The sequence below is a fragment of the Nicotiana tabacum genome, chromosome 21 (assembly GCF_000715075.1).
Source record: "Nicotiana tabacum cultivar K326 chromosome 21, ASM71507v2, whole genome shotgun sequence".
Taxonomy (NCBI): domain Eukaryota; kingdom Viridiplantae; phylum Streptophyta; class Magnoliopsida; order Solanales; family Solanaceae; genus Nicotiana; species Nicotiana tabacum.
In genome coordinates, this window is record NC_134100.1 from 83,728,058 (window position 1) to 83,753,944 (window position 25,887).

At 41.3% G+C, this 25,887-nt stretch overlaps 2 protein-coding genes across 2 annotated transcripts; one reads left to right on the plus strand and one right to left on the minus strand.

Moving 5' to 3' along the window:
- The first annotated feature begins 5,114 nt into the window (after positions 1-5,114).
- On the plus strand, positions 5,115-7,528 carry LOC107825014 (putative mitochondrial protein AtMg00820). Its single transcript, XM_016651843.2, has 2 exons — positions 5,115-5,468; positions 5,657-7,528. The coding sequence occupies exons 1-2, from the start codon at positions 5,355-5,357 to the stop codon at positions 5,900-5,902; spliced, it is 360 nt and encodes a 119-aa protein (XP_016507329.1). The 5' UTR covers positions 5,115-5,354; the 3' UTR covers positions 5,903-7,528.
- LOC107825013 (uncharacterized) lies at positions 7,281-8,608 on the minus strand. The gene is made up of 3 exons (XM_016651842.2): positions 8,230-8,608; positions 7,633-7,818; positions 7,281-7,528 (listed from the first exon to the last, which is right to left on the minus strand). Exons 1-3 carry the CDS (start codon positions 8,440-8,442, stop codon positions 7,469-7,471), a joined length of 459 nt encoding a protein of 152 aa, XP_016507328.1. The 5' UTR covers positions 8,443-8,608; the 3' UTR covers positions 7,281-7,468.
- Between the last annotated feature and the right edge of the window lie 17,279 nt (positions 8,609-25,887).

Genomic DNA, 25,887 nt, shown 5'->3' on the forward strand with positions numbered 1-25,887 from the left:
GCATGGCACCAGGTGAGTTGAAAGAATTGAAAGAGCACCTTCAGGAACTTCTTGATAAAGGGGTTTATTAGGCCTAGTGTGTCACCTTGGGGTGCGTCGGTTCTGTTTGTGAAAATGAAAGATGGTACTATATGTATGTGCATCGACTACAGGCAGTTGAACAAAGTTATAATCAAGAATAAGTATCCTTTGCCGCGTATTGATTATTTATTTGACCAGCTTCAAGGAGGGAAGGTGTTCTCCAAAATCGATTTGAGATCTGGGTATCACCAGTTGAAAATTTGGGATTCGTATATTCTAAAGACGGTATTCAGGACTTGTTATGGTCACTATGTATTTCTCATGATGTCTTTTGGGCTGACCAACGCCTCAGCAGCATTCATGCACTTGATGAATAAAGTATTCCAGCCATATCTTGATTCATTTGTCGTAGTATTTATTGATGATATCTTGGTGTACTCACGTATCTAGGAGGAGCATGCACAACACTTGGGTATTATATTACCGAGGCTGAGAGAGGAGAGACTTTATGCCAAATTCTCTAAGTGTGAGTTCTGGCTTAGTTCAGTGGCATTCTTGGGACACATAGTGTCCAATAAAAGAATTAAGGTGGATCCGAAGACGATAGAAGTAGTTCAGAGTTGGCCCATGCCATCTTCAGCTACTGAGATTCAGAGTTTTCTCGGCTTGGCTGGTTATTATCGTCGCTTTGTGGATGGATTCTCTTCTATTGCATCACCTTTCACTAAATTGACCTAGAAATGTGCTCTATTCAGGTGGTCATATAAGTGTGAAGAGGGCTTTCAGAAGCTCAAAACTGCCTTGACCACAACTCCAGTTCTGATTTTGCCTTCAGCTTCAGGTCTTACACAGTGTATTGTGATGCTTCTCAGATTGGTATTGGGTGTGTCTTAATGTAGGATGGTAGAGTGATTGCTTATGCTTCGCGTCAGTTGAAGCCACATGAAAAGAACTACCATGTTCATGATTTAGAATTGGCAGCTATTGTTCATGCATTGAAGATTTGGAGGCACTATCTCTATGGTGTGTTGTGTGAGGTATTTACAGATCATCGGAGTCCTCAACACTTATTCAAACAGAAGGATCTAAATTGAGGCAGCGGAGATGGTTGGAGCTGCTGAAGGATTATGATATTACTATTCTGTATCATCCCGCGAAAGACAATGTGGTGGCCAATGCCTTGAGTAGGAAGGCGGTGAGTATTGGTAGCCTTGCATTCATTCCTGTTGGTGAAAGGACTTTGACAGTTGATGTTCAGGCCTTGGCTAACCAGTTCGTGAGATTAGATATTTCGGAGCCCAGTCGGGTTCTAGCTTATGTGGTTTCTCGGTCTTCTTTATATGAATGTATCAAAGAGCACTAGTATGATGATCCCCATTTGCTTGTCCTTAAGGACACAGTTCAGCACGGTGATACCAACGATGTTACTATTAGGGATGATAGGGTATTGTGGATGCAGGGTCGGATTTATGTGCCTAATGTGGATGGGCTGCGTGAATTGATTCTCGAGGAAGCCCACAGTTCGCGGTATTCCATTCATCTGGGTGTCGCTAAGATGTACCATGACTTAAGGCAGCACTATTAGTGGAGAAAAATAAAGAAAGATATAGTTGGGTTTGTAGATCGGTGTTTGAATTGACAACAGGTGAAGTACGAGCATCAGAGACCAGGCAGATTGCTTCAGAGATTTGAAATTCCAGAGTGGAAGTGGGAACACATTACCATGGACTTCATAGTTGGACTTCCACGGACTTTGAGGAAGTTTGATGTTGTTTGGGTGATTGTAGATCGGTTGACCAAGTTCACGCATTTTATTCCAGTTGGTACTACTTATTCTTCGGAGCGGTTGGCTTCGATTTATATCCACGAGATTGTTCACCTTCACGGTGTTCCGGTGTCCATCATTTTAGTTTGGGGCACGCAGTTTACATCATAGTTTTGGAGAGCAGTGCAGCGAGAATTGGGCACACAGGTTCAGTTGAGTACAACATTTCACCCTCAGACGGACGGACAGTCCGAGCGCACTATTTAGATATTGGAGGAAATGCTACGCGCTTGTGCTATTGATTTTGGGGGTTCTTGGGATGAATTTCTGCCACTGGCAGAGTTTGCTTATAATAACAGCTACCAATTGAGCATTCAAATGGCTCTGTATGAGGCTTTATATGGGAGACGGTGTCGGTCTTCGGTGGGTTAGTTTGAGTCGGGCGAGGCTACGCTATTGGGTCTTGATTTGGTTCAGGATGCTTTGGGGAAGGTTAAATTAATTCAGGAGTAGCTTTGCACGACGCAGTATAGACATAAGAGTTATGCCGACAGGAAGGTTCGCGATGTTGATTACATGGTAGGAGAGAAGGTATTACTATGAGTTTCATCTATGAATGGTGTTATGAGGTTTGGAAATTGGTATATGATTCTGGAAATTAGAATAGGCCTACTATGTCATTTATGACTTGTGTGCAAAATTTGAGCTCAATCGGACTTGATTGGATACGTTTCGGCATTTAATGTAGAAGTTGGAAATTGTTAGTTTTTATTAGGCTTGAATTGGAGTACGATTTGTATTTTTGATGTTGTTTGATGTGATTTGAGGGATCGACTAAGTTCGTATCGTGTTATAAGACTTGTTGGTACATTTGAACGGGGTCCCGAGTGGCTCGGGTATGTTTCGGGGTGAGTTTTGAACGAGTCTGGGCATTTCGGTACTGTGATGTTGTTCTGGAACTTTTAAAGTGCGGGGGAAGGGGGGGGGGCACTTTGGTGTGCTGAAGAAATGTAACAGTGCGGACCGCACAATTTCTCTCGCGACCGTAGAATTGAGATTCTGCAGATTTGTTGGTCTGACTTCGGAAGCTTATATCTTTTAATCTACAGGGAATTTGGAGATGATTCAAAATTGTATCCCTTTGAATCTAGTTTTCAGAAAGGTAAACCAATCATCATTTGGACATTTGAATAGAAGGTTATGGTCAATTTACTGAAGCCTGGTATTGCATCAAAGTTGAAGTGCGACCGCACAATTTGGACTTGCGGCCGCGGGACCTGGGATGTGCGGCCGCACAAAAAACATTGCGGTCAGCAGAATGAGGGGTCAAATTCTTGTACTATATGAATGAGGGTTAGAGTATTATTTCATATTTGAACTTTGGGAGCTCGATTTGTGGCGATATTTCGTGATATTTTCAAGAAATTCATCGGGGTAAGTGATTCTAACTCGGATTTGGTTAATATACATGAATATATCATTGTTTTCATCATTTAATCATATTTTGAGTTGGAAATTAGGGGAAAATTGTAGAAATTTCATAAAAATGAATTTTTGGGACTTGAATGTCGATTCGAAGTCGTATTTGAGTGAAACTAGTATGGTTGGACTCGTAATTGAATGAGTTGTCAGATTTTGTGAGTTTCGTCGGATTCCATGATGTGGGCCTCACGGGCGACATTTGGGTGCAATTTCGGATTTTGTTGGAAAAATTAGTATTTTCATATGGAATTAATTCCTATAAATTGTATGGACTGAATCAAATTATTTGTAACTAGATTCGAGGCGTTTGGAGGCTGATTCTCCAGGCAAAGGCATTGCTGAATAAAGAATTACACGATTTGAGATAAGTAACAATTCTAAATTTGGTCCTAAGGGTATGAAACCTCGGATTATGTGTTATGTGATTGGTTTTAAGGTGACACACATGCTATGTGATGGGCGTGTGGCGTGCACGTAGGAATTTTGACTTGGTCAATTCCATGGATATGTGTAGTCGAATTATTTGTTGTTACCAGTACATTTTGTCACGTATTAGAGAAATCGAACTATAAATCATGTTTAAACCATGTGTTGACACTGTTGGGACCCACAGAGGTCGTGTACATTTTGAATTATCTGTCAAACTACTGTTATGTATTCAGTCACAGTTTTACTTGCATATTACATCTCAGTCTCTATTGTTCATTATTGATGCATCATATCATTGCTGTTTGGGTTGCTTATAATGATTTCTGAGAGACTGAGAGACTGGAGAGATTGATAACTGAGTGAGGCCGAGGGTCTGATTGTGAGGATATCTATGGGATCGGGCTTCACGCCGCATCATATTTTATTAATTTATGCGATAATTGGATTGTTATAGCGCTTGGGCTGAAGGAGCCCCTCCGGAGTCTGTACACACCCTAGTGAGCGCAGGTACCTACTGAGTGTGAGTGCCGAGTGCCGAGTGCTGAGTGATTGAGAAGAGTGAGTGACTATGAGGAAAGAGTGATTGTGAGGTTGGAGTGAATGGGAGGACTGAGTGACTGTTGCTCTGAGAGGATGCATTGATTTCGTTATTGTTGCACTTCAGCTGTCATATATCACTGTTATGAAATTTTTTGAAAGATATTATCTTCTTTTTCAGTCAAACTTGATATGAAATTACTATTGAGTTTTAAATGTTGAACATGAAAGCATGCCTACCTTCTTATGTTGGAAATTACTCTAATTGGACTTAGCCGCGAAGCTCGTCACTATTTTTAGCTCTTTATTTAGTATTGTTACTTACTGATTTAGTTGTACTCATACTACACCCTGTACTTCGTGTGCAAATTCAGGTGTTCCCGGACATAGTGGGTGTTGATTCCTTCGCACAGTTAATTTTTCGGAGATTCTGAGGTAGCTGTCGTGTTTCGCAAACCTTGTCTTTCCTTCCGTATCTTCTTGTTTACTTTCTTTGGTCTCATATTATTATAGATTGTGTTTTTTCAGACTTGTGATGTATAGATGCTCATGTACTCTGTGACACCCCGATAGTTGGGAATTTCACATTATGTATTGGGTTTTCTATCCCGTTTATGAGAACTTTTGCTATTAAATCTGTTTTAATTCATTCTTATGAAAAGTGTTGGAAATATTTGTGAGAAGTTGGCTTGCCTAGTACCATATTTGGAGCCATCACGACAGGTTAGGATTTTGGGTCGTAACATTATGGGTGTACTGTATATGTTTATATTCCCAAAGTCTTGCGAAGAAAATTGGATCCTTGTGCCACATGATGTGTTTTTGTTGGATATTCAGATTTCCAAAAGGGATAGAGATATTATGATCCGTGCACTAAGAAATTACAAGTATCTTTGGATGTATCCTTCCATGAAACAAAACCATACTACACGGGAGTTTCGAGCTCATCTCCCCAGGGGGAGAACTCGAGTGATGAGATTGAGATACATGGCAGAAATAATGGAACTTCAAATGGTGAGATTATATTTTAAAAATTAGAGGTCATTGGAGAAGAATTAAGTATACATCAACCCAAATTAATCAGCCTGATTTAGAGACTCCAAGTTTGCAGACCCCGAGTATGCCTAACTTATTTGTGAATGATAATGATGAAGTTCCATCAGAAGAGCTTATGCTAACACCATCAACCGAGGAGCCTCATTTTCAGAACGATCAAGCAAATGTTGAACCTCAGGTAACTACTGAATCCCACTCAGATGATCCTTTGCCCTCTCGTTTATCACAAAGAAACAATATGAACCCAGTCTTAAAGTAAAAGCCCAATATCTTATCAATAATTATACCTCTACTCCTAAATCAATGGATTTATGTGCCCTAAATGTTGATCAATTGTCCAAAGTGTCTATTCCTAATATTGTGCAGGAAGCATTAGCAGATCCAAGGTGGACTAAAGCAATGAATGAAGAAATGAAGGCTCTTAAAAAGAACTCAACTTGGAAGCTAGTGTCGTTGCCTGAAGGAAAGAAATCAGTTAGATGCAAATGGGTATACACCATAAAACTTAAAGCCGATGGAAGTATCGATAGGTATAAAGCAAGGCTAGTAGAAAAAGGTTACACACAAAAGTATGGAGTTGATTATCAAGAAACGTTTATCACTAGTAGCTAAGCTTAATATTGTTTGGATCCTCATATCAGTTGCATCAAATCGAAATTGGCCATTACGGCAGTTTGACGTAAAGAACGCTTTCCTGAATGGAGACATGGAGGAATAAATATTTATGGAGATGCCACCTGGTGTTAACTATAGATATGTACCTAAAGGTAATGTATGTAAATTGAAGAGATCATTGTATAGGCTTAAACAATCACCTACAGCCTGGTTTGGGAGATACATCATCAATGAAGTTAGTTGGTTACAGGCAACGTAACTCTGACCATACTTTATTTATTAAAACCAAATGAGGAAAGATCACAACATTGATAGTGTATGCAAATGATATGGTCTTGACTGGTAATGACACTGAAGAAATAGAGAAGCTACAGAAGTATTTGGCCACCATGTTTGAAATGAAAGACCTCGGACAACTACAATATTTTCTCGGTATTGAAGTGTCACGATCAAATCTGGGAATTTCTCTATGCCAACGAAAGTATGTGCTGGATTTGCTGACTAAAACTAGGATGTTAACCTGCAAACTAGTTGAAACACCAATGGAGATGCACCATTTGCTTGAAATTTATTTTGACCAAAGTCTGGTAGATATAGGTCGCTATCAACGGATAGTGGGAAAGTTGATCTATCTAACACACACTAGGCCATATATTGCATATGTTGTGAGCATGGTAAGGAAATTTATGCATGCTCCAAATGAAGAACACATAAGAGCGGTCTATCGAATCTTGAAATATCTGAAAGATGCACCTGGAAAAGGGTTGTTGTACTCAAATAATGAAGCCTCTACCATTGAAGGTTACACCCACGTTGATTGGGCAGGAGATCGTTCAACCAAAAAATCTACTTCAGGATATTTTATGTTTGTAGAAGGCAATCTTGTCATCCGGAGAAGCAAGAAACAAAAGGTTGTTGCTCGGTCAAGTGCGGAAGTAGAGTTTCGAGGTATGGCACATGGTTTGTGCGAATTGTTATGAATTAAAGGTGTGCTATAAGATCTTAGAATTGAGCGTTCAAGGCCTATAATTTTATTTTGTGATAACAAAGCTGCAATCCAGATTGCTCGAAACCAGTACAACATGTTCGCACTAAACACGTCGAAATTGACTGTCATTTTATCAAAGAGAAGATGGATCAAAAGATTATTCAGTTTCCATTTGTCAAGTCAGAAGGACAACTTGCAGACATCCTTACAAAAGCAGTCTCGTGACGGATATTTCATGGAGTTATTGACAAGTTGTACATGATAGATATCCATGCACCAACTTGATGGGAGTGTTAGCGGGGTTATATGAGTATCAACATGATTGTAGTAAACCATGATTATAGGAATCCATAAAAATTGCAGTACAATAATTAGAGGGATCCATAATTAGTGAATATATATATATCTTATTACCTTGTATGTACAGGTTTTCTTGAATAGATAGAAGTTCTGCTATGCAGATACATCTATATATATATATGTACCTGATCGCGATGAGAAATACATAAGAAAGAATTCATTCACCAAACTAATTCTTTCAGCGCAACAATATCCATCAAATAAGCTGAACATGATTAATGCTTGCCGAATTGCCAGATGGATGAGATGTCTTTCAAGAGACACTTCAATCTGTTCTGCATCACATCACATCACAAAGTTACACAAACCTTTCTGGGAAATGCATTATTAAGCCAAATAAAGATCATTTGCTATTGGTATATATAGTTGTAGTACTCACACAAAAACCATATCTGACTTTCTCATTTGCTCCACTCATCTTTTTTCCTTGGGACCCTCTTTGATAGCATGACTCTTTAGCATCACAGGAATCTTCTCTTCCCATCTTTTCATACCTCTTCTGCTTATTTTTTCGACGAAACAAACGGGAAAATGGCAATCCTATCCTTCTTGTCCATCTCCTTTTCTGTAACAAATATGTGTCATAGTATAATTCGGGAAAATGGGGCGGATATAGACAAGACATAGCAGGGTCGACAAAATTCATCGTGTCTTGCTCAAACTATATATGTTTGTGCGGAAAAAAAAGGGATTTTTTACACAAAAGCCGACTAGATTCGTTGTTTACATTTTCTAGTCGGTATACATAAACTATATAAACTATATACTGGTTATATATATATCCACCGTCTATTTTTACTTTAACCAACTATTTAGGTTAATTTTTTAGGGAAAAAAAAGGTGGCACGTGTATAAAAAGCAGAATATAGTGACTCTAAATTCTCAATATGCTACTGCTTCTCTTCATATACATAACGATTAATTGGTTATTACTAACTTTTCATGATAAATCAAAATGGGACATTGAATTACGTACCTTTTGCTTTTGTTTTGAATTATCGGACGTACATCGAGGGTATGTAGAATTGGTATGCCTTAACTCATGAGCATAGGCCAAGAGTTGTGCTCGACGATCGTACCCTCCTTTTTTTGCTGTTCTTTTCAATGGATCAGATCTATATTGTGAATCTGTGGTTGATAAAGATTCGACATAAACACTGATAATCACTCCTTTTTCTTCCATCCTCATTTCAAGATAATCAATAAATTACGTTCTAAGAAAAAGATCGAAATATAAATCTCATAAAGATCATCAATCTCGTAAAATCCTCTCTGGCCGTGTTTTGTCGCTCTTTTTTTATGTTTTCATCAACTATATATTCAGCATTTCGCACGCAATCTCAGTCTACGAACAAGTAAAGAAATTATAACTTGAACTATGGAGTAGGTGAAAACTACAACTTTATGCCTAATTGTAACTACCAAACCACTCCACTAAGCTCCATGTCAACTGACATGATGTAACATTATACGCCTACAAAGTCCGATGACAACTAAATTCGGCCGTTTCTAGTGAGTCTTGACTAATGAAAAAAATAAGAATTTGTTTCCGTATACGGGTGAAATCGAGCTTGTGGTGCATTCTAGCCTCTGAAAAAATAAGTCAGGCTCGAGACATAACAACAAGGGACCAAAATCGAGCCAAAGTCCCACCGGGCCAGAACCCGGGGGCGTGACGCACGTCTTCGAGAATATCGAGACCATGGTCCTGGAATCGGGCCTAGCCTCGAACGACTTCGATGAACATTGTCAGACAATCCAGTATAGCCAATAGAAGGAGGAAATATCAGTGACTGGCCAAATATTACGGTGGGGATCTCGGCACGTATTGATAAGGAACCGACAATCAGTGAATCAGAAGATTTTTTACCTTTTATAGAGTCGTACCTAAAATAGGACTTCCTTACTATATAAAAGGGGTCTGATAGTTCATGAAGCAGATTGTAACACGCTTTCAAAAGTAATATATTATTATTTCCTCTGACTTTAGCTCTTGTTCTTTTTTCAACGGTTTACCGGTCGTGACGAGCCCGGCTCGAGAGCGGCTATTTCACTAAAGTTGCAACTATTCAACTCGTGTGGTTTGAATTTATTTTATCTTTATTTATTCTATAGTAACTTAATTTATCGCTTTGTATCAAGTTAATCCGCATATCCTTAAAACCACTTACAAATTTAATTGTTATCCGATTTTGAGGATAAACAGTTTGGCGCCCACCGTGGGGCTAAGAATAATAGCGGCAATTTGATACAAATTCCCGTACCACACCCTATTTTACACTTGTTCTTTGAACTGTCTTTGATTCCAAGTTAAAAATCAAAATGTCAAACCCCAGTCTGCCCCCATAAACATGGACGGTTGAGTCCAGCCACCATGACGAAAACAACAATGTAGCACTGGGTAACGAGGTGCCCCCAGTCAATCACAACGAATTTTCGGTCATGGACCCTATCGACGCCAGTTCACATGTGGCCATCAACACAAATTTTCCAACCGATCCTGAGAACAGCGTGCATAGGGAAGTCTGATCGATTGCCCAGAATAAGCACAGCGGTGAAAATGATGGGATCAGTTTGCGGGTAATCTTCGAAATGTTACAGGCTCAACAAGCAGCGATAGCCCAATTGCAGAACCAAAGTCGAGCGCCGAGCAGGGTTGAACCTGAGCCATCCCGGGAAGTCACCCGCAAAAATAAACCGATCACGAAGAGGCCGAATGAAAATTAATCGGGGACCAACCCCGAGATCATGAAGATGCTCGAGGAATTGACAAAACGAATAGAGTCGGGGGAGAAGAAAATTGAAGCCAATGACAAAAAGGTGAAAACCTACAACTCCAGGGTCAACCAAATCACATGAGCACCTCTGATACTGAAGGGCCTGGATTCCAAGAAGTTTGTTCAAAAACCTTTTCCCCCGAGCGCAACCCCGAAGCCGATCCCAAAGAAGTTCCGCATGCCCGAGATTCCTAAGTATAATGGAATAACCGACTCAAATGAGCATGTGACTTCCTACACATGCGCCATTAAAGGGAATGATTTGGAGTATGATGAGATTGAGTATGTCCTGCTAAAAAAGTTCGGGGAAACTCTGTCCAAAGGAGCTATGATATGGTATCACAACCTACCTCCCAATTCTATCGATGCGTTTTCTATGCTTATAGATTCCTTCGTAAAAGCACACCAGGAAGTCAGACTTTTTCAAAGTGAAGCAGAGGGATAATGAGATGCTCAGGGAATTTGTGTCCCTGTTTCAAATGGAATGGATGGACTTGACTCCGATCACGGACGATTGGGCCATTCAAGCCTTTACCCAAGGACTCAATGCTCGAAGCTCGTTGGCTTCACAGCAGTTAAAACAAAATCTGGTGGAGTACCAGTTGTCACTTAGGCCGACGTGTATAACCGGTATCAATCAAAAATCAGGGTCGAAGATAATCAACTTAGGGCCCCTTCCGGGCCCGTTTACCCTGTCAGGGCCATCGACATAGTCAGGAGAGACGTTGATCATGAACCAAGGATCGATATCAGCCATACAATGGAGACCGAAGAGGTAGCAGATGTTGGCGAAACCCAATGAAAAGTGAAAGAAGGAGTAATTGAGGTCAAAACAACCGGGCACTCATAAGCAAAAATAGTTTCGATAGGCCCATCGGGCATAAGGAGGTGCCAAGGCTATCAGAGTACAACTTTAACGTCGACGTCGCAACCATCGTATCCACCATTGGATGCATCAAAGACACCAAATGGCCTCGACCTCTACAGTCTGATCCAGCCCAAAGGGATCCTAACCTGATGTGAAAATATCATGGCACTCATAGTCATAGAACAGAAGATTGCTGATAATTAAGAGAGGAGGTAGCTCAGCTATTCCACAACGGACACCTCCGAGAGTTCCTGAGCGATCGAGCCAAGAACCACTTTAGGAACAGAGATTCTAGTAAACATATCGAGCAGGAAGAACCTCATCACGTTATTAACATGATCATCAGTGGGGACGATGCTGAAGCGTACCAAAGTACCTATCACAAGGGAAAAACGAACTCGGAATTATGTGCCGGAGGGAACCTTGTCCTTCAACGATGAAGACGCTGAGGGGATCGTGCAGCCCCACAGCGATGCACTGGTAATATCAGTACTTATAAATAAATCTCGAGCTAAGCGTGTGTTAATTGATCCAGGTAGCTCGGCCAACATCATCAGATCGTGTTTGCGGTTTGAGTCATAAACGGGTTCAACATGGCATGTGAGACCACTAAAGGGGAAATAACATTATCGGTAAACACCGCCGTGACCATTTAGGAAATAAAGTTCTATGTGATCGAAGGGGACATGAGGTACAATGCTTTGTTCGGGAGACCATGGATTCACAACTTGAGGGCGATACCCTCGACTCTGCACCAGGTGTTGAAGTTCCCTACACCGTAAGGAATAAAAACAGTTTACGGAGAATAACCGGCCGCAAAAGAGTTGTTCGTGGTTGACGAGGTAGTCCCGATATCCACACTTTCGACACTGAAGTAGTTGGGTCTGGTCACCAAGGGAGAAACCAAATAGCAACTACTGACACCGACCCCGTCCCAACCGGATAAGAAGGAGATGGTAGACGACGACTACGGGGTTCCTAGGTCTTTCATCGAACACTTGCCTAATCAAAAGGTATACCTGGGCACAAGGTTGAATCCCGAGCTCAGGAAAAAACTCATTCATTTCTTATAGCTAACGAATATTGTTTTGCTTGGTCCCACCTTGATATGACAAGAATCCCGCCGGAAATAACCACTCCCAGGCAAGGCATGGACCTGAAGTTCCACCCGGTCAGGAAAAAGAGGAGACCCTAGTCCGAGGTCAAACATGCTTTCATCAAGGAGGAGGTATCTAAACTCTGTCCATCCGGGAGGTTAAATACCCGGACTGGTTAGCAAACTTAGTAGTAGTCCCCCAAAAAGGGAAACAATTAAGAATGTGTGTGGACTATAAAGACTTGAATAAAGAATGTCCCAAGGACTCTTTTCCTTTGCCTAACATCGATCATATGATCGATGTAACTGCCGGCCACGAGATCCTCAATTATCTCGACGCTTATTCCGGGTACAACCAAATTCGTATGAACCCGGGCGATAAGGAAAAAACTTCCTTCATCACCAAGTACGACACCTACTACTATAACGTGATGCCGTTCAGACTAAAATACGCCGGCGCCACTTACCAACACCTAGTAAATAGGATGTTCGAAGAACAAATAGGGAAATTAATGGAAGTTTACATAGACGATATGTTGGTTAAGTCCCTGTGAGCATAGGACCAATTGAAACATTTGTAGGAAACCTTCAGCATATTGAAGAAATACAATATGAAGCTGAACCAGGAGAAATGTGCATTTGGATTCGGGTATGGTAAATTGCTCGGTCAAGGTATCCAACCCCGATAAGATCAAGGCCATCGAAGATATCACTATTGTGGACAATGTGAAGGTCGTACAAAGGTCAATCGGACGCATAGCCGCCTTGGGATGATTTATTTCGCGGTCCTCCGACAAAAGCCACCGATTCTTCTCACTGTTGAAGAGAAAGAGTAACTTCTCATGGACCCCGAATTGATAACAAGCCTTGGAGGAGCTCAAGCAATATCTATCGAGCACATCTCTGCTTCACACACTGAAGATAGATGAACAATTATACCTATACTTGACAATATTATAGATAGAGGTAAGTTGAGTCCTAGTCCGGGAAGATAAAGGTATGGAATTTCCAATTTACTATGTTAGTAGGACTTTAGGTGAGGCCGAAACTAGATACCCTCACCTAGAAAAATTGGCGCTCGCTTTGCTAAGCGCCTCTAGGAAGCTGAAACTGTACTTTCAATGTCACCACATATGTGTTGTAACCACTTACCCATTAAGGAATGTAATGCATAAAACCGAACTCTCGGTACGGTTGGCCAAAAGGGTCGTAGAGATCAACGGGTATGATATCGAATATTGGCCTTGGAGCGCCATTAAATCTCAAATTTTGGCACACTTTGTAGCCGACTTACGCTAGTCGTAAGACCCGAGGTCGAGAAAGGGTTGTTGTTAAGCTCAGGAACTTCTTCGGGAATTTGGACCCTCTTTACAGACGGTGCCTCGAATGCAAAGGGGTCCGGACTTGGAATTATATTGAAACCACCAGCAGGTAGTGTAGTTAGACAATCTATTAGGAATGTAAAATTAACTAACAATGAGTCCGAGTATGAGCTAAGTGTGACTCCCTCCTTGTAGTGAACCAAGTTAATGAGACGTTCGAAGCCAGGGAGGAACGAATGCAAAGTTATCTAGATAATCTGCAGGTAACATTATATCGTTTGAAGGAGTGGACTCTACAACATGTGCCTCAGGATCAAAACAGCGAGGTTGATGCCCTTGCTAAATTGGGATCGCCGGTCGACAACGATGAGTTCAACTCAGGGGCAGTCGTACAACTCATGAGAGCGGTAGTGGAAGAAGGTCACGCCGAGATAAACTCAACAAGCCTAACTTGGGACATGAGAAACAAATATATAGAATATCTGAAGATCGGAAAACTGCCTTCGGACCTTATAGAATCGAGGACTTTGTGTACGAAGGCGTCCCGGTTCAGCCCGTCCGAAGACGGTTCATTGTTTTGGAGAATGTTCGACGGCCCACTCTCAATTTGTTTAGGATCCGGAGACACCGAGTATGTTCTAAAGGAAATCCACGAAGGCACCTGCGGAAATTATTCGGGCGCCGAATCATTAGTTCAGAAAATAATCAGAGTCGGCTACTATTGGATCGACATGGAAAAGGACGCGAAGGAGTTCGTGCAAAAATGCGACGGATGTCAAAGGCATGCTTTGATGATTCATTAGCCCGGAGAGATACTACATTCGGTCTTGTCGCCCTAGCTGTTGATCATGTCCAAATGCACACCTTTAAACAAGGTATGAAATGGTCGATTGCAATTATAGTAACCCAACAAAAAGTCGGGGTCGAATCCACAGGGAGCTAGATGGGAGTTAGGGGTATATGTTCTAATGCGTGAAATTGAATTATCTTAATTTGAACTTCCACAAAAAAGGTTTTGTTTCTATTTCTAATTTTACACTAAAGTTTGCAGAATAAAGAAATAAGACTAGGATAGTTGTTTTTGATGTTTTTCAAATTGGTAAAAAGACTAGGGTTGTGACCATTATCTAGGTATTTGTATAATGGGATAAAGACCTTAATGCTTGTTTTATTGAATGGGGTGTGTTATAGCTACCAACATTTACTTATCCATTCAATACCTCTCGATCAGAGAGTGGTTTCTCCCAATTTGGCTTTTTCAAGACCAAATGGGTATCACACAAAAGAATTGATAAAAGCTCAAGTCAAGTTATTACTATCTCTAGGTTGAACACTTTAATTGAGTTAATCAATCTCTCGATTGACCCAATTCCTTGTTAGCCAAGTTTTTCTAGACTACGTCTCTCTTTCTCAAGTAAAGACTAAGTCAAATAGGCATGAACCAATGTTTGCTACCATTAATTCCACAAATTAAAGAATGAAAAAGGATAAATAACAAACATCCAATCATAAACAAGTACTAATTTAATTACCCATAAGGTTAACACACTAGGGTTGGGTCACAACCCTAGTAAAAATCTAGCTACTCATGCTTGGGTTTGAAGAGGAGGAATAAGAAACACAAATTAAACTCATAATGTAACCTTAAAGTAATAAAATCTATTGTAAAATACACCAAAATATTGTAAACTTCCAAAAGAGGCAAAGAAAAAGGGCTATAGTACTTGCTGATGTCAAAACTTGACCTAATTTCATGAAACTCTTCTATTTATACAAGTCTGAAAATCTCGAACAAAAATGCCCTTCAGGGGGTTCTGCGGCCGCACAATTCCATGTGCGGTCTGCAGATGTCTTCATCTTGCAGAAGCTGGGATTCTGCGGTCGCACAATTCTGAACTGCGACCGTAAGGCAATATTTTTGCGGTCCGCAGATTTAGCACTGCGGCCACAAGGCACTCTTTTGCGGTTCGTAATAGTATGATTGCAACCGCAAGATAAACTTCTACAGCCGCACAAATCTTGTGTGGACCACAATTCGAGGAAACTCTGGACTTGTCTCTCTGATCTTGGATCCTAACCAAGCTTTTGCGGCCGCATAATTTATGTGTGGTCCGCAATTTCATCAGAAGTCTGCTGATTTTTTATTCCTTGATTGTGCCCGCATATGGAATTTTGTAGACCGCACTGTGTAAGCTTCTGTGTGTTTTATTGCCTTGCCCTTAGACTACTCCTTTTTTAGTCGGATTTCATCTCGGGAGTCCAACATGCAGCATTCCTGCAATTTTGCACATTTTATTAGTTTCGGGAATACAATTTCAATGCTTTTAGACTAAAACAAAAGCTAAAAGGTGCTAATAATTAGTTAAAATCCCCACTTATCAACTCCCCCAAACTTAAGTCTTTGCTTGTTCTCAATCAAACAAAGTAGTTTCCACCTCCACAAGTTAAGGGTCATTTCAATCAGTCAAAGGCGATCCATTCACGCATCAGTTGGGACCAACAATTACCCGCACTACGTATGTATTATCAACAAGGAGACAAGTAAAACATTCATACACATATAGTTCTAATGTGACACTTGAGCATCATGAGTTGACTTTATTCATCAAGGAAGCTCTCTCTCTCATGTATGTCATTATGGATCCCAAACTCCTCCTCTTCTACTCTCCGTTTTCATAGCTCACTTAAGAATTTAAGCACTCAATCCAAATATTTGTGAAAGGTACACTCATCTCTCTTAAGAGAATGTCGCAAGTACGGCTTCAAGTACTATTGGCTTGCTCCTCATGTAGATCGCCACTAATGTAAGCTCACTCGGCTTGAAATCAAGTAGAGCTTCTTTCAGGATGTAATGAAGGCATTCGGATTAGCGTCGGATACACTATGGTTGAGTGGGTTCGCCTTTCCTTAAGCATTCTATTTTTGGTATTCTCGGCTCACACTTTGCCAAATATTGAGGAACTTGTTTTTCTTGGGGAACTAGAGAGACTTAACATCACTCTTTTTTTATCATGACATTCATTTTCTCCCACTTTGATTTCTCCATGTTTTGGATCATTACCTCTCTTTGAATCTCTTCAACTCTTCCACTTATTCATGTTTGTTTTTTGCATTTTTCTTTTTGTTCTTTTCTTTTATTGCCTTTCCTTCTCATCATTTCTTTTTCTCTGTTTGTGCCTTGATACCTCTTTCAAGTTCCTCGTCTCTCCCCCAAACTTAATTTTGTAGCCAGATATTTCACAAGAGTGTTAAGGAAAGCTCGGGTACCAAGAGAGGGTCATGACAAAACGGGTAAAGGCTTGTAACATGGTTATCAAATTAGAAAGGCTCGAGGCTCAAATAGGTTGACTAGGGATAACAACATTGGTAGGTAATGGAAAATTCAAACAAGTGAAGGAAAGCCTACAATCACTTCTCAAGCCAAGCAAATCTTAAGATTTCGCCTTGAAACACATTCGGGGCAAGTTCTAGACCTTTCGCATGGGTACTAGCATCTCACCCCTCACGCAACTGGATTGTTAAAGAGGATACAATCGAGGGCCCACAACGACAACATTCAAGATTGAAAATCACCATGGTTCAATTAAACCACTCGACGGTTGCCTAAGTCAACACAAGAGTCACAAAGTCACTAACTAGAGCTATTTAATTCAAAAACCTTATTTCTAACCATAAGCACGTAGTTAAGTGTGTTGGTACCAAATGAAGCACGATTGACTCTTCGAGCATGACTCAATTAGATCTTTTTATCCACTACTCCTACTATTATTACCTAAACACCAAACAGACTCATTCTCTTAAGAAGGTTGTCACGCCATCCATTATTGGGGATAGTCACCCGGTTCACAGAAAAACTACCCTTGGAAATAATCGTGACATTAAGAAAACCAAAGGTTTATTATGTACTAAAACCTAAAAAGAAGCTACTAAATTAAACACTAACCAATAAGAAAATAAACATGAAGAAGCTACAAAGCAAAAGGTATCGAAAGTATAACGAATATACCTAATAAGGGAGAAGGAGAAGATATATACATAATGAGAGAAGAAGAAGAAAATAGTATCAAGTTATTACAAGCCAAATGTATCAGAATCAACAAATAAGATCAAATAAACTCCACCCCCTGAAAAAAATAAGCATTGTCCCCAATGCTTAACAAAATAAGAGTAAAGGAAGAGTAAGAGTGAAGAAGACTCCCTATGGCTCCTTGGACATCTATGTATCCCCAGCAATATCACCACCCTCAGTCTCTTCCAACTGGATCCTGTCATCCTCAACTCTGGGAGTGATTGGGTTTGTGAACATCTGACGCCTTGCCTCGGCAGTGTTGGCAGCAGAGTCTGGCTTCTCAGACTGGCTTGGTACCACCGGTGATGTTGGTGTTGTAGGATCTGGGCCCGGGTGGTGTGTGTCAATCAACATGTCAAATGGAATATCTCTGACTACAATAAGCTTGGTAACCTATCTCCGGAGCTTGTCCACTGACTTCTTGGAGGCCTGAGACTTTCTCATCTTCTTTACTTCTTTGCCCAGCTCTTCGATCACTGACCTGTGTTGTACCAAAGTAGCCATGATCATGTTCTAGTTCTCCAGGAGCTTCTTCAATGTCTCTTCAACTGATGGGGGAATCTGAGGTGCCGGAATAGAAGACTGTACTGCAACAGTACTGGATAAGTCAGACAGCTTTGCAGTGGTTGTCTCCATCTAGTTGTTGAGGCTCGTAGCATAGAAAGTAGAGCAGTAGGCATGGGCACCGGCTTCAAAGCCGAGGTGGAACCTGTGATAGGAACTGTTGTAGGAACTGAGGATGGTGGTGGAGGCATGGCTGCAGCACTATATGAAGGCTCGGCCGAAGTGGATGGAACATCAACTACCTCTGCAACTACTACTGATGGTTCGTCAGACTGGCCCGTGGTGGTATACGACTGCCCCTTTCTCTTAGGGTTGTGTGCATCCATCAATGAGTACCATGAGAAAGGCTTCTTTGCCCGCACTTTTGTATCAAAGTCCCTCGACTCTACCCTCACTTCCGTGAGATACTTTGTAATGGTGTTGGGATACAGGTAGGATGTGTCAGCTTATCGGGCAACCGCAGATATATTGTCCGGGTACCCGGTCATGATGGAAGCAACTAAAACTGCCAGAGGGATCGAAAGATATGTCTTATTTTGGTACGGGTCTAGTCTGTTGCATACAAAGGTTTGCCACCCCTTTGCCTCGAAGCTCAGAGTGCTCCTATGAATAAAAGTACTCTCTAAGTACATTTCTCTAAGTACTCTGTAGGCTCTACATCATCAAATCCCAAGTAGGTATTCAATGTGTACTTAGCAAATCGCACCTTGAGGTTTCTCACTTTTGACACCTTTGTCCCTTTCTTGATATGTGCCATATTGGCATAGATTTCCCAGACAAGGTACTCATTAGCATCCACCACGCTCTGGGTAAACCACATCCACCATTTGCTCTCTCTAAAATGTCTCAATACTGCAGGGTTATACCTCTCCAGAACTTTTAACTGAAACTGTCGCTCAAGAGTGAGCGACCTCACTGGCCACCATTCATGGAAACTGGAGAAAGAAACCAAGCTGACAAACCGATCCTCACATACCTCTTTCTTCTTCGACCACTCAAGGCCGGCAGATGTAGCATCTTCCCCCTCTGCCATCATCGGGGATGTCCTAGACTGATGTCTTTGGTGCCTGAGGGACTGGTATGGTGGAAGGCTCAGAAGCCTGACTATCACTTTTCGAACCCTCGGAAGTGCTATGGGATGTGGATAATTCGTCCCTGAGCTGATACCTCTCTGGCGGCCTCGACTGGACAGTCGACTGCTCATGTATAGAGGCTGAGTTGCCCTCTGATGCTTCCCTAGATGGGGCATAAGAACTGGTCTCAGAAAGGTCTGTATCTCTCCCTCTGCCGGCTACTGTTTTCTTTCTGATTTCATGTTGTTGGGCACTAGTTAAGGGTCTTTTCCCTCGTCCCCGAGAAAGGTCACCCCTTCTTTTCGAAGTGTCGCCTCTACCTCTAGATAGCACCATTTTCTGTACCAAGCAAAGGTGATTATTAGTTTTAGTTCAAGTTCAAACATGCAATGAGATTTGTAAGGAAACATTAGAAGGCACATGGAAGAAACACAGTTGGAACTGCGGTCCGTACATTTTTCATTACGGTCGTAGAAAGGGCCATGCGGACCGCACAATTTTCTTTTGCAGTTGCATATTTGGATTGTGGTCCGCACATTTTTTCTTGTGGCCGCAACTGAGATATGACAAATATGTCAACTCTCTAATAATAGAGAATTGACTGTTTTACAGCCGCAACCTATTTTCTGCGGTTCGCACAATTTTATTGTGTCCACACATTGAATCACAAATAGCACCCTTCTCTGAAGATAGGAAAAAACTATTTTGCAGCCGCAATGGAAATTCTGCGGTCCGCACAATTTTCCTTGCGACCGCAGACTCATGCTCATTTAAACTGTTTTTGATGTTTTTCAAATTGGTAAAAAGACTAAGGTTGTGACCATTATCTAGGTGTTTGTCTAATGGAATAAAGACCTTAATGCTTATTTTGTTGATCGGGGTGTGTTATAGCTATCAATCTTTACTTATCCATTCAATACCTCTCGGTCAGAGAGTGGTTTTACCCAATTTGGCTTTCTCAAGACCAAGTGGGTATCACACAAAATAGTTGATAAAAGCTCAAGTCGGGTTATTAGTATCTCTAGGTTGAAGCCTTTAATTGGTTAATCAATCTCTCGATTGACCCAATTCCTTGTTAGCTAAGTTTTCCTAGACGAAGTCTCTCTTTCTCAAGTAGAGACTAAGTCAAATAGGCATGAACCAATGCTTGCTACCATTAATTCCACAAATTAAAGCATGAAGTAGGCTAAATAACAAACACCCAATCATAAACAAGTACTAATTTAATTATCTATAAGGTTAACACATTAGGGTTGGGTCACAACCCTAGTAAAAATCTAGATACTCATGCTTATGTTTGAAGAAGAGGAAGAAGAAACACTAATTAAACTCATAATGTAAGCTTAAAATAATAAAGTCTATTGTAAAATACACCAAAATATACTAAACTTTCAAGGCAAAGATAAACGGCTACAGTACTTGCTGATGTCAAAACTTGACCTAATTTCGTGAAATTATTCTATTTATACAAGTCGAAAATCTCGGACAAAAATGCCCTTCGGGAGGATCTGCACCCGCACAATTCCATGTGCGGTCCGCATATGTCTTTATCTTGCAGGAGCTGGGATTTTGCGGCCGCACAATTCTGAACTGCGGTTGTGAAATAATATTTCTGCGGTCCGCAGATTTAGCACTGCAGCCGCAAGGCACTCTTTTGCAGTCTGTAATAGTATGATTGCGGCCGCAAGATGAAATTCTACGGCCGTACAAATCTTGTGCGGGGCACAATTCGAGGAAACTCTAGACTTGGCTTTTTGTCAACTCTCTGATCTTGGATCCTAACCCAACTTTTTTGGCCGCACAATTCATGTGTAGTCCGCAATTAGCTCAGAACTCTGCTAAGTTGTTATTCCTTGATTGTGGTCGCAGATGGAATTCTGTGGACCGCACAGTGTAAGCCTCTGTGCCTTTTATTGCTTTGTGTTTAGACTACTCCTTTTTTAGTCGGATTTTTTCTCGGGAGTCAAACATCCATCATTCCTGAATTTTGCACATTTATTTAGTTTCGGGAACACAATTTCAATGCTTTTAGACTAAAATAAAAGCTAAAAGGCACTAATAAGTAGTAAAAATCCCCACTTATCAGCCTTCATGAAATGGGGGATGGACATCGCCAACCCCCTTCCATGGGCACCCGGTAAGGCTCAATTTATATTGTTTATGACTGAATTTGTTTCTAAATTGGTGGAATCCCAAGCGTTTGAGAAAGTCTGGGAGAAGGAAGTCATTGATTTTATCTGGGACCACATAATATGTCGGCTCAGAATGTCGGCTGAGATCGTGTGTGACAATGGGAAACAGTTCATCGATAGCAAGGTAAGCAAGTTTCTCGAAGGTCATAAGATCAAAAGAATCATGTCAACACCCTATCACCCTAGTGGGAACGGGCAAGCACAGTCCACGAACAAAACCATACTCGAAAACCTCATAAAGATATTAACCGACGCCAAAGGAAAATGGAAAGAAATCTTGCCCGGAGTCCTATGGGCTTACCGTACCACCTCGAAGTCCAGCACCGGGGCCACCCCGTTCTCGTTGGTTTACGGTGTTGAAGCTCTAATACCGGTCGAAGTCGGAGAACCGAGTCTCAGGTTTCGATATGCAACCGAAGAATCAAACAACGAGACCATGAATATGAACCTGGAACTGCTAGATGAAAGGCGTGAAGTCGCCCTCGTCCGGATGGCCGCCCAAAAACAACGGATCGAGAGGTATTACAATCGAAGAGCCAACATTCGATACTTCAATGTCGGGGATTTAGTGTTGAGGAATGCCACATTCAACACCCGGAACCTGAATGTAGGGAATTGGTGCCGAACTGGGAAGGTCCGTATCAAATTATCGAGATCACCGGAAAGGGATCGTACAAAATCGAAGCAATGAATAGTGAGCGACTACCAAACAACTGGAACATAACTCACTTGAATTGATATTACTACTAAGGTACGACCCCGTTTACTTCTTTTATTAATTTAAATTTTGGACTAATACTTGTAGGTAACCGTCAAAGAACGATACAATTTTTTAGGCCTGAAAGAACGCGTTGCACTCTTTTTTCATTGAACCGTTTTTGTCCCAAATTGGTTTTCTGGCAAGGTTTTTAACAAGGCAGCAGTGGATCATGCTAAATTAGAATCGAAGAACGGTAGGATTTACAGTAAGGGCCAAACAGTCTAATGAACCGTGCCTACATAAACCACCCGAGCCCGGACACAAAGCTTGAACACATGTGTAACCTTAAAAAAAATTATTTCTTACATTTGATCCCCTAAAGACATCGAGCCCAAGGGCTACCTCACTCGGGGACTGTCGCCCAAGGCAGGTTCGGACGGCCCGGGATAATGAAGCCCGGGGGCACAAATCTTATTAGGTAGTGCCCAAACTTTAAAGGCTACGACCACCCCCATTCGGGGATGGTTATCTCGGTTAAGATAGGATGACTCGGGGTAACAAGACCAGTAGTCAACACCCGAAATAGAAAGGCTACAACGGTCTTAAAATGGCTCGGAGACGTCCGAGACTCGTTCAAAAGGCTACCCTCGGCAAATTGTAATCTAAAAAATTCTATGTACTTTGGGAAAAGCTTCCAGTCATACCGAGCTCCCCACGAGTCTTAAACAAAATAGAATCGAGAGCAAGGAATGTTCGAACCTCCGAACAAGACCTAATTATTACGTGATAAGGCATTCTTTACAATCAGAGAGAAAAGAGCCAAAAGAAACAATCTTAAAACAGTCGAAGGGAAAAAGATCCTTATATATATAAAATGATCTTTACAAGGGCCAAACGACCTCGACAAAAAGGTACAAAAGTACAAAAATAAGGAAAAGACTACAAGGCATTTAAATGGCTTGGTATCCACCGGAGCCCGCCTCATCACTGGGACCATCAAAATTTTCTCCGCTCTTGAATCCGCCCGAACCCTCTTATTCTTCTTCGTCCTTGAGATACGCCAATTTCTTGGCCTCAGCCTTGAGCCCCTTAGTACGTTCGACCTCGGCCAACAAATCAAAACCCTTAGCATGAACTTCCTCGAGGGCCTCCCTTCGGGACTACCACTTCACGTATTCGACAATATCTTTCAGGCGGTCCTGGGATGCCTCGGCATCATCTTTATACTGGTCCTCTATCTCATCGGCTTTGGTTACTTCAACCACCGACTTGGCCACTTTAAGCTGCTTTGCAAGATTCTCTCGATCGGCAATAGCCGAGTTTAGCTGAGACTGGAGCTACTCAATATTTTGGGACCGTGCCTCAGCCTTCTCCCTCGTCGCTCGAAGTTGGGCCTCCGCTGAGGTCAAATGCGCCCGGGCAGTCTCCTTTTTCGAGACCAAGTAGTCCATCTTACCTCTCCACTCTTCGGCCTACGGAGGGAGTTTGGAGTCGTGACAAGTTGGTATCAGAGCACTAGGTTCATAGGTGTTATGAGTCACAAGCAGGTTTAGTAGAGTCTTGTGGATTGGTACGGTGACGTCTGTACTTATGTTTGGGAGGCTATGGAACTGTTAGGAAAATATTCACTTCTTTGATTCCTTATCGTGCGGCATTGATTTAGCTTGAAACATATATCTCATATTCCTTTGTATCCACTCGTGTATGATATTGCGCACTCAATATCAGTTGTGTGTCGACGGTTCGTGATGCCGCAGATGGACTACGATGGAGCCAGAGATGCTCAAATATTGCCTTAACGTGTGGTTCCGACTAAAGATGTGGCCCAAATTGAGAGATCGCCTAGTGAATCATGTGCGGGGTGCAACGGACATTGGCGTCTGGTTGATTTATACGAGCTGTGAAGGTTTTTATTGTGGATCATCGGATGTTGTGACCTATGACTTCACGCCGTCCACTGCCAATGGGTGGATTGCGGGGTCATGTATTATATCAGTTTTGGCCTGAAATGTATATATGTGGTACTGAAAGGTTCCCTAAAATTTACACATGTTTAAGACCTGAGATTTTGTGGAGGATAAGGTTAGGACTTGCGGTATGTACGCCTCCTTAATAATCCTATACTTCAATATCAAAGGAGTTATAGAAACAACTCTAAATTTGTAGAAGGTCTACTCAGCTTGGACGTCATTGTTACGGATTTTGGGATGCTTCGGAATAAGTACACTTGTTGACGAGAGTCTGGACTATGTGGTTCGGGATAAGATTTGTCTGTATTGAGCTCTACTTTCGTGATCGTTGTGTATAAATAGGGGTAAGGGTTACTCCAAAGAAGAATCGAAGAGTTTGTTAAGAAATTTTTCAGCACTGTTCAGCATAACAAAAGAAGAAATTTGCCTTGGGAGAGATAATTCTCCACCAGTGTTCGTGGCAAGCCTATGAAGAGGGCAGGCCAGCCAATGCAACACCGCCCACTTGGCTCAATTCTCATAAATGCTTTTGAAAGAGTTTGTTTTATGGACTCTCCGTAATGCGTGGCACATAGGGTTTGAACGGTTGCGTCATGTCACCATTGACAATTTCAGAATATGGCATCAAGTTCAATAAGTTAACCCGTCATACTCCTACTTTGCTTCCTACACCCAGAGGGCGAGTCCATAGATTCATTAAAGAACTCAATTATAATCGTAAAATTTTGTACGACTCGGGAGCTACAAGCTGATACTTTATTTATGCTAGTTGTACAAATTGCCAAGATATTAGAACGTGTTCGGGGTAAGAAAAAAGGAAACTAAGGAGACCAAGACGTCTTGAGGTTCTAGGGGATTCACTGGATTCTACTCTACAAGTATAAATCATTATGGCGGGGGCTAAGGCAGTCGTCCAGCCCAGTCCGCACATCGGATTACTCGGGGTGCTCCAGTAAGTTCTTTTAATGCACCACCGACATGAGTTCATACAATTGTTATTCCAGTTATCTGGCACTGACTCAATATGAGCAGCCTAACCCGCAAAAGGGTTGTTATGAATATGGTGATACTAGGCACATCATGAGAAAAATGTCAAAAACTTGGGAGAGACTTATTTCATCAAAGCACTCAGGCTGCATGTCTCATTGAAGTTACTACACCACCCACACGACCATTTAGTGGTGGAGGACAGACGGGTAGAAGGCATCCTAGAGGTGGAGACCCAACCATTGATATATTTATTTTACGGTATGGCGGAGGTCGCTACATCAGATGGTGTCATTACAGGTACGACCTCGATTTAATATAAAGGAATAATTTCCTTAAGTTGATTCGGTTCTCAATATCGAAACGAGTCTTCCTATTGTACTCCACTTATGAGTGAGCTTCATAATTCTATAATTTACTTATGTGTTTACCCCTGTTGGGAGATTTTATGGAGATAACTACGCCTATCATTTCGTGTTGGTCACTAATAAGAGCTGCGAGGCTAAATGTGGCTTTTTGTTACTCATTTCGGTAAATTTTGATGTAAATTCTGAATAATTAATTACAAATTATGAATTATATGCCCTACCGGTGTGGGGTTCATTATGTGTTGTGATTTGGTGTAACCGAAATTATTTAAAAGGAGAAAATAGAAATTTTCAATTGGCACGATGTGCATATTACTTGTGATTCAGAACTGAGGACGAGATCCTCACATTTTTATATAAATTGATATGTTTAAACCGGGCTACGAGCTGCGGTGGAAGTTATATAAGGACGAGATCCTTGTGAGGAAAATTCTTGTGTTTAAGTTCTCCCTTGTGAAATTAAATTTGTACTTTAGTACTAATAGGAAGTCATGCCTGTTAGGCTTATTTGAAAATTCTTATATGAAATTCTCTGTGCATAGTTGCCAATTTTGTGTTGTAATTATTGAGTTTTAACCTATGAGGTAGGTTCCCGCCTAGGCGACGTTAAATGTGACTCATTAATTTGGGTAAATAATTATGAAGTCT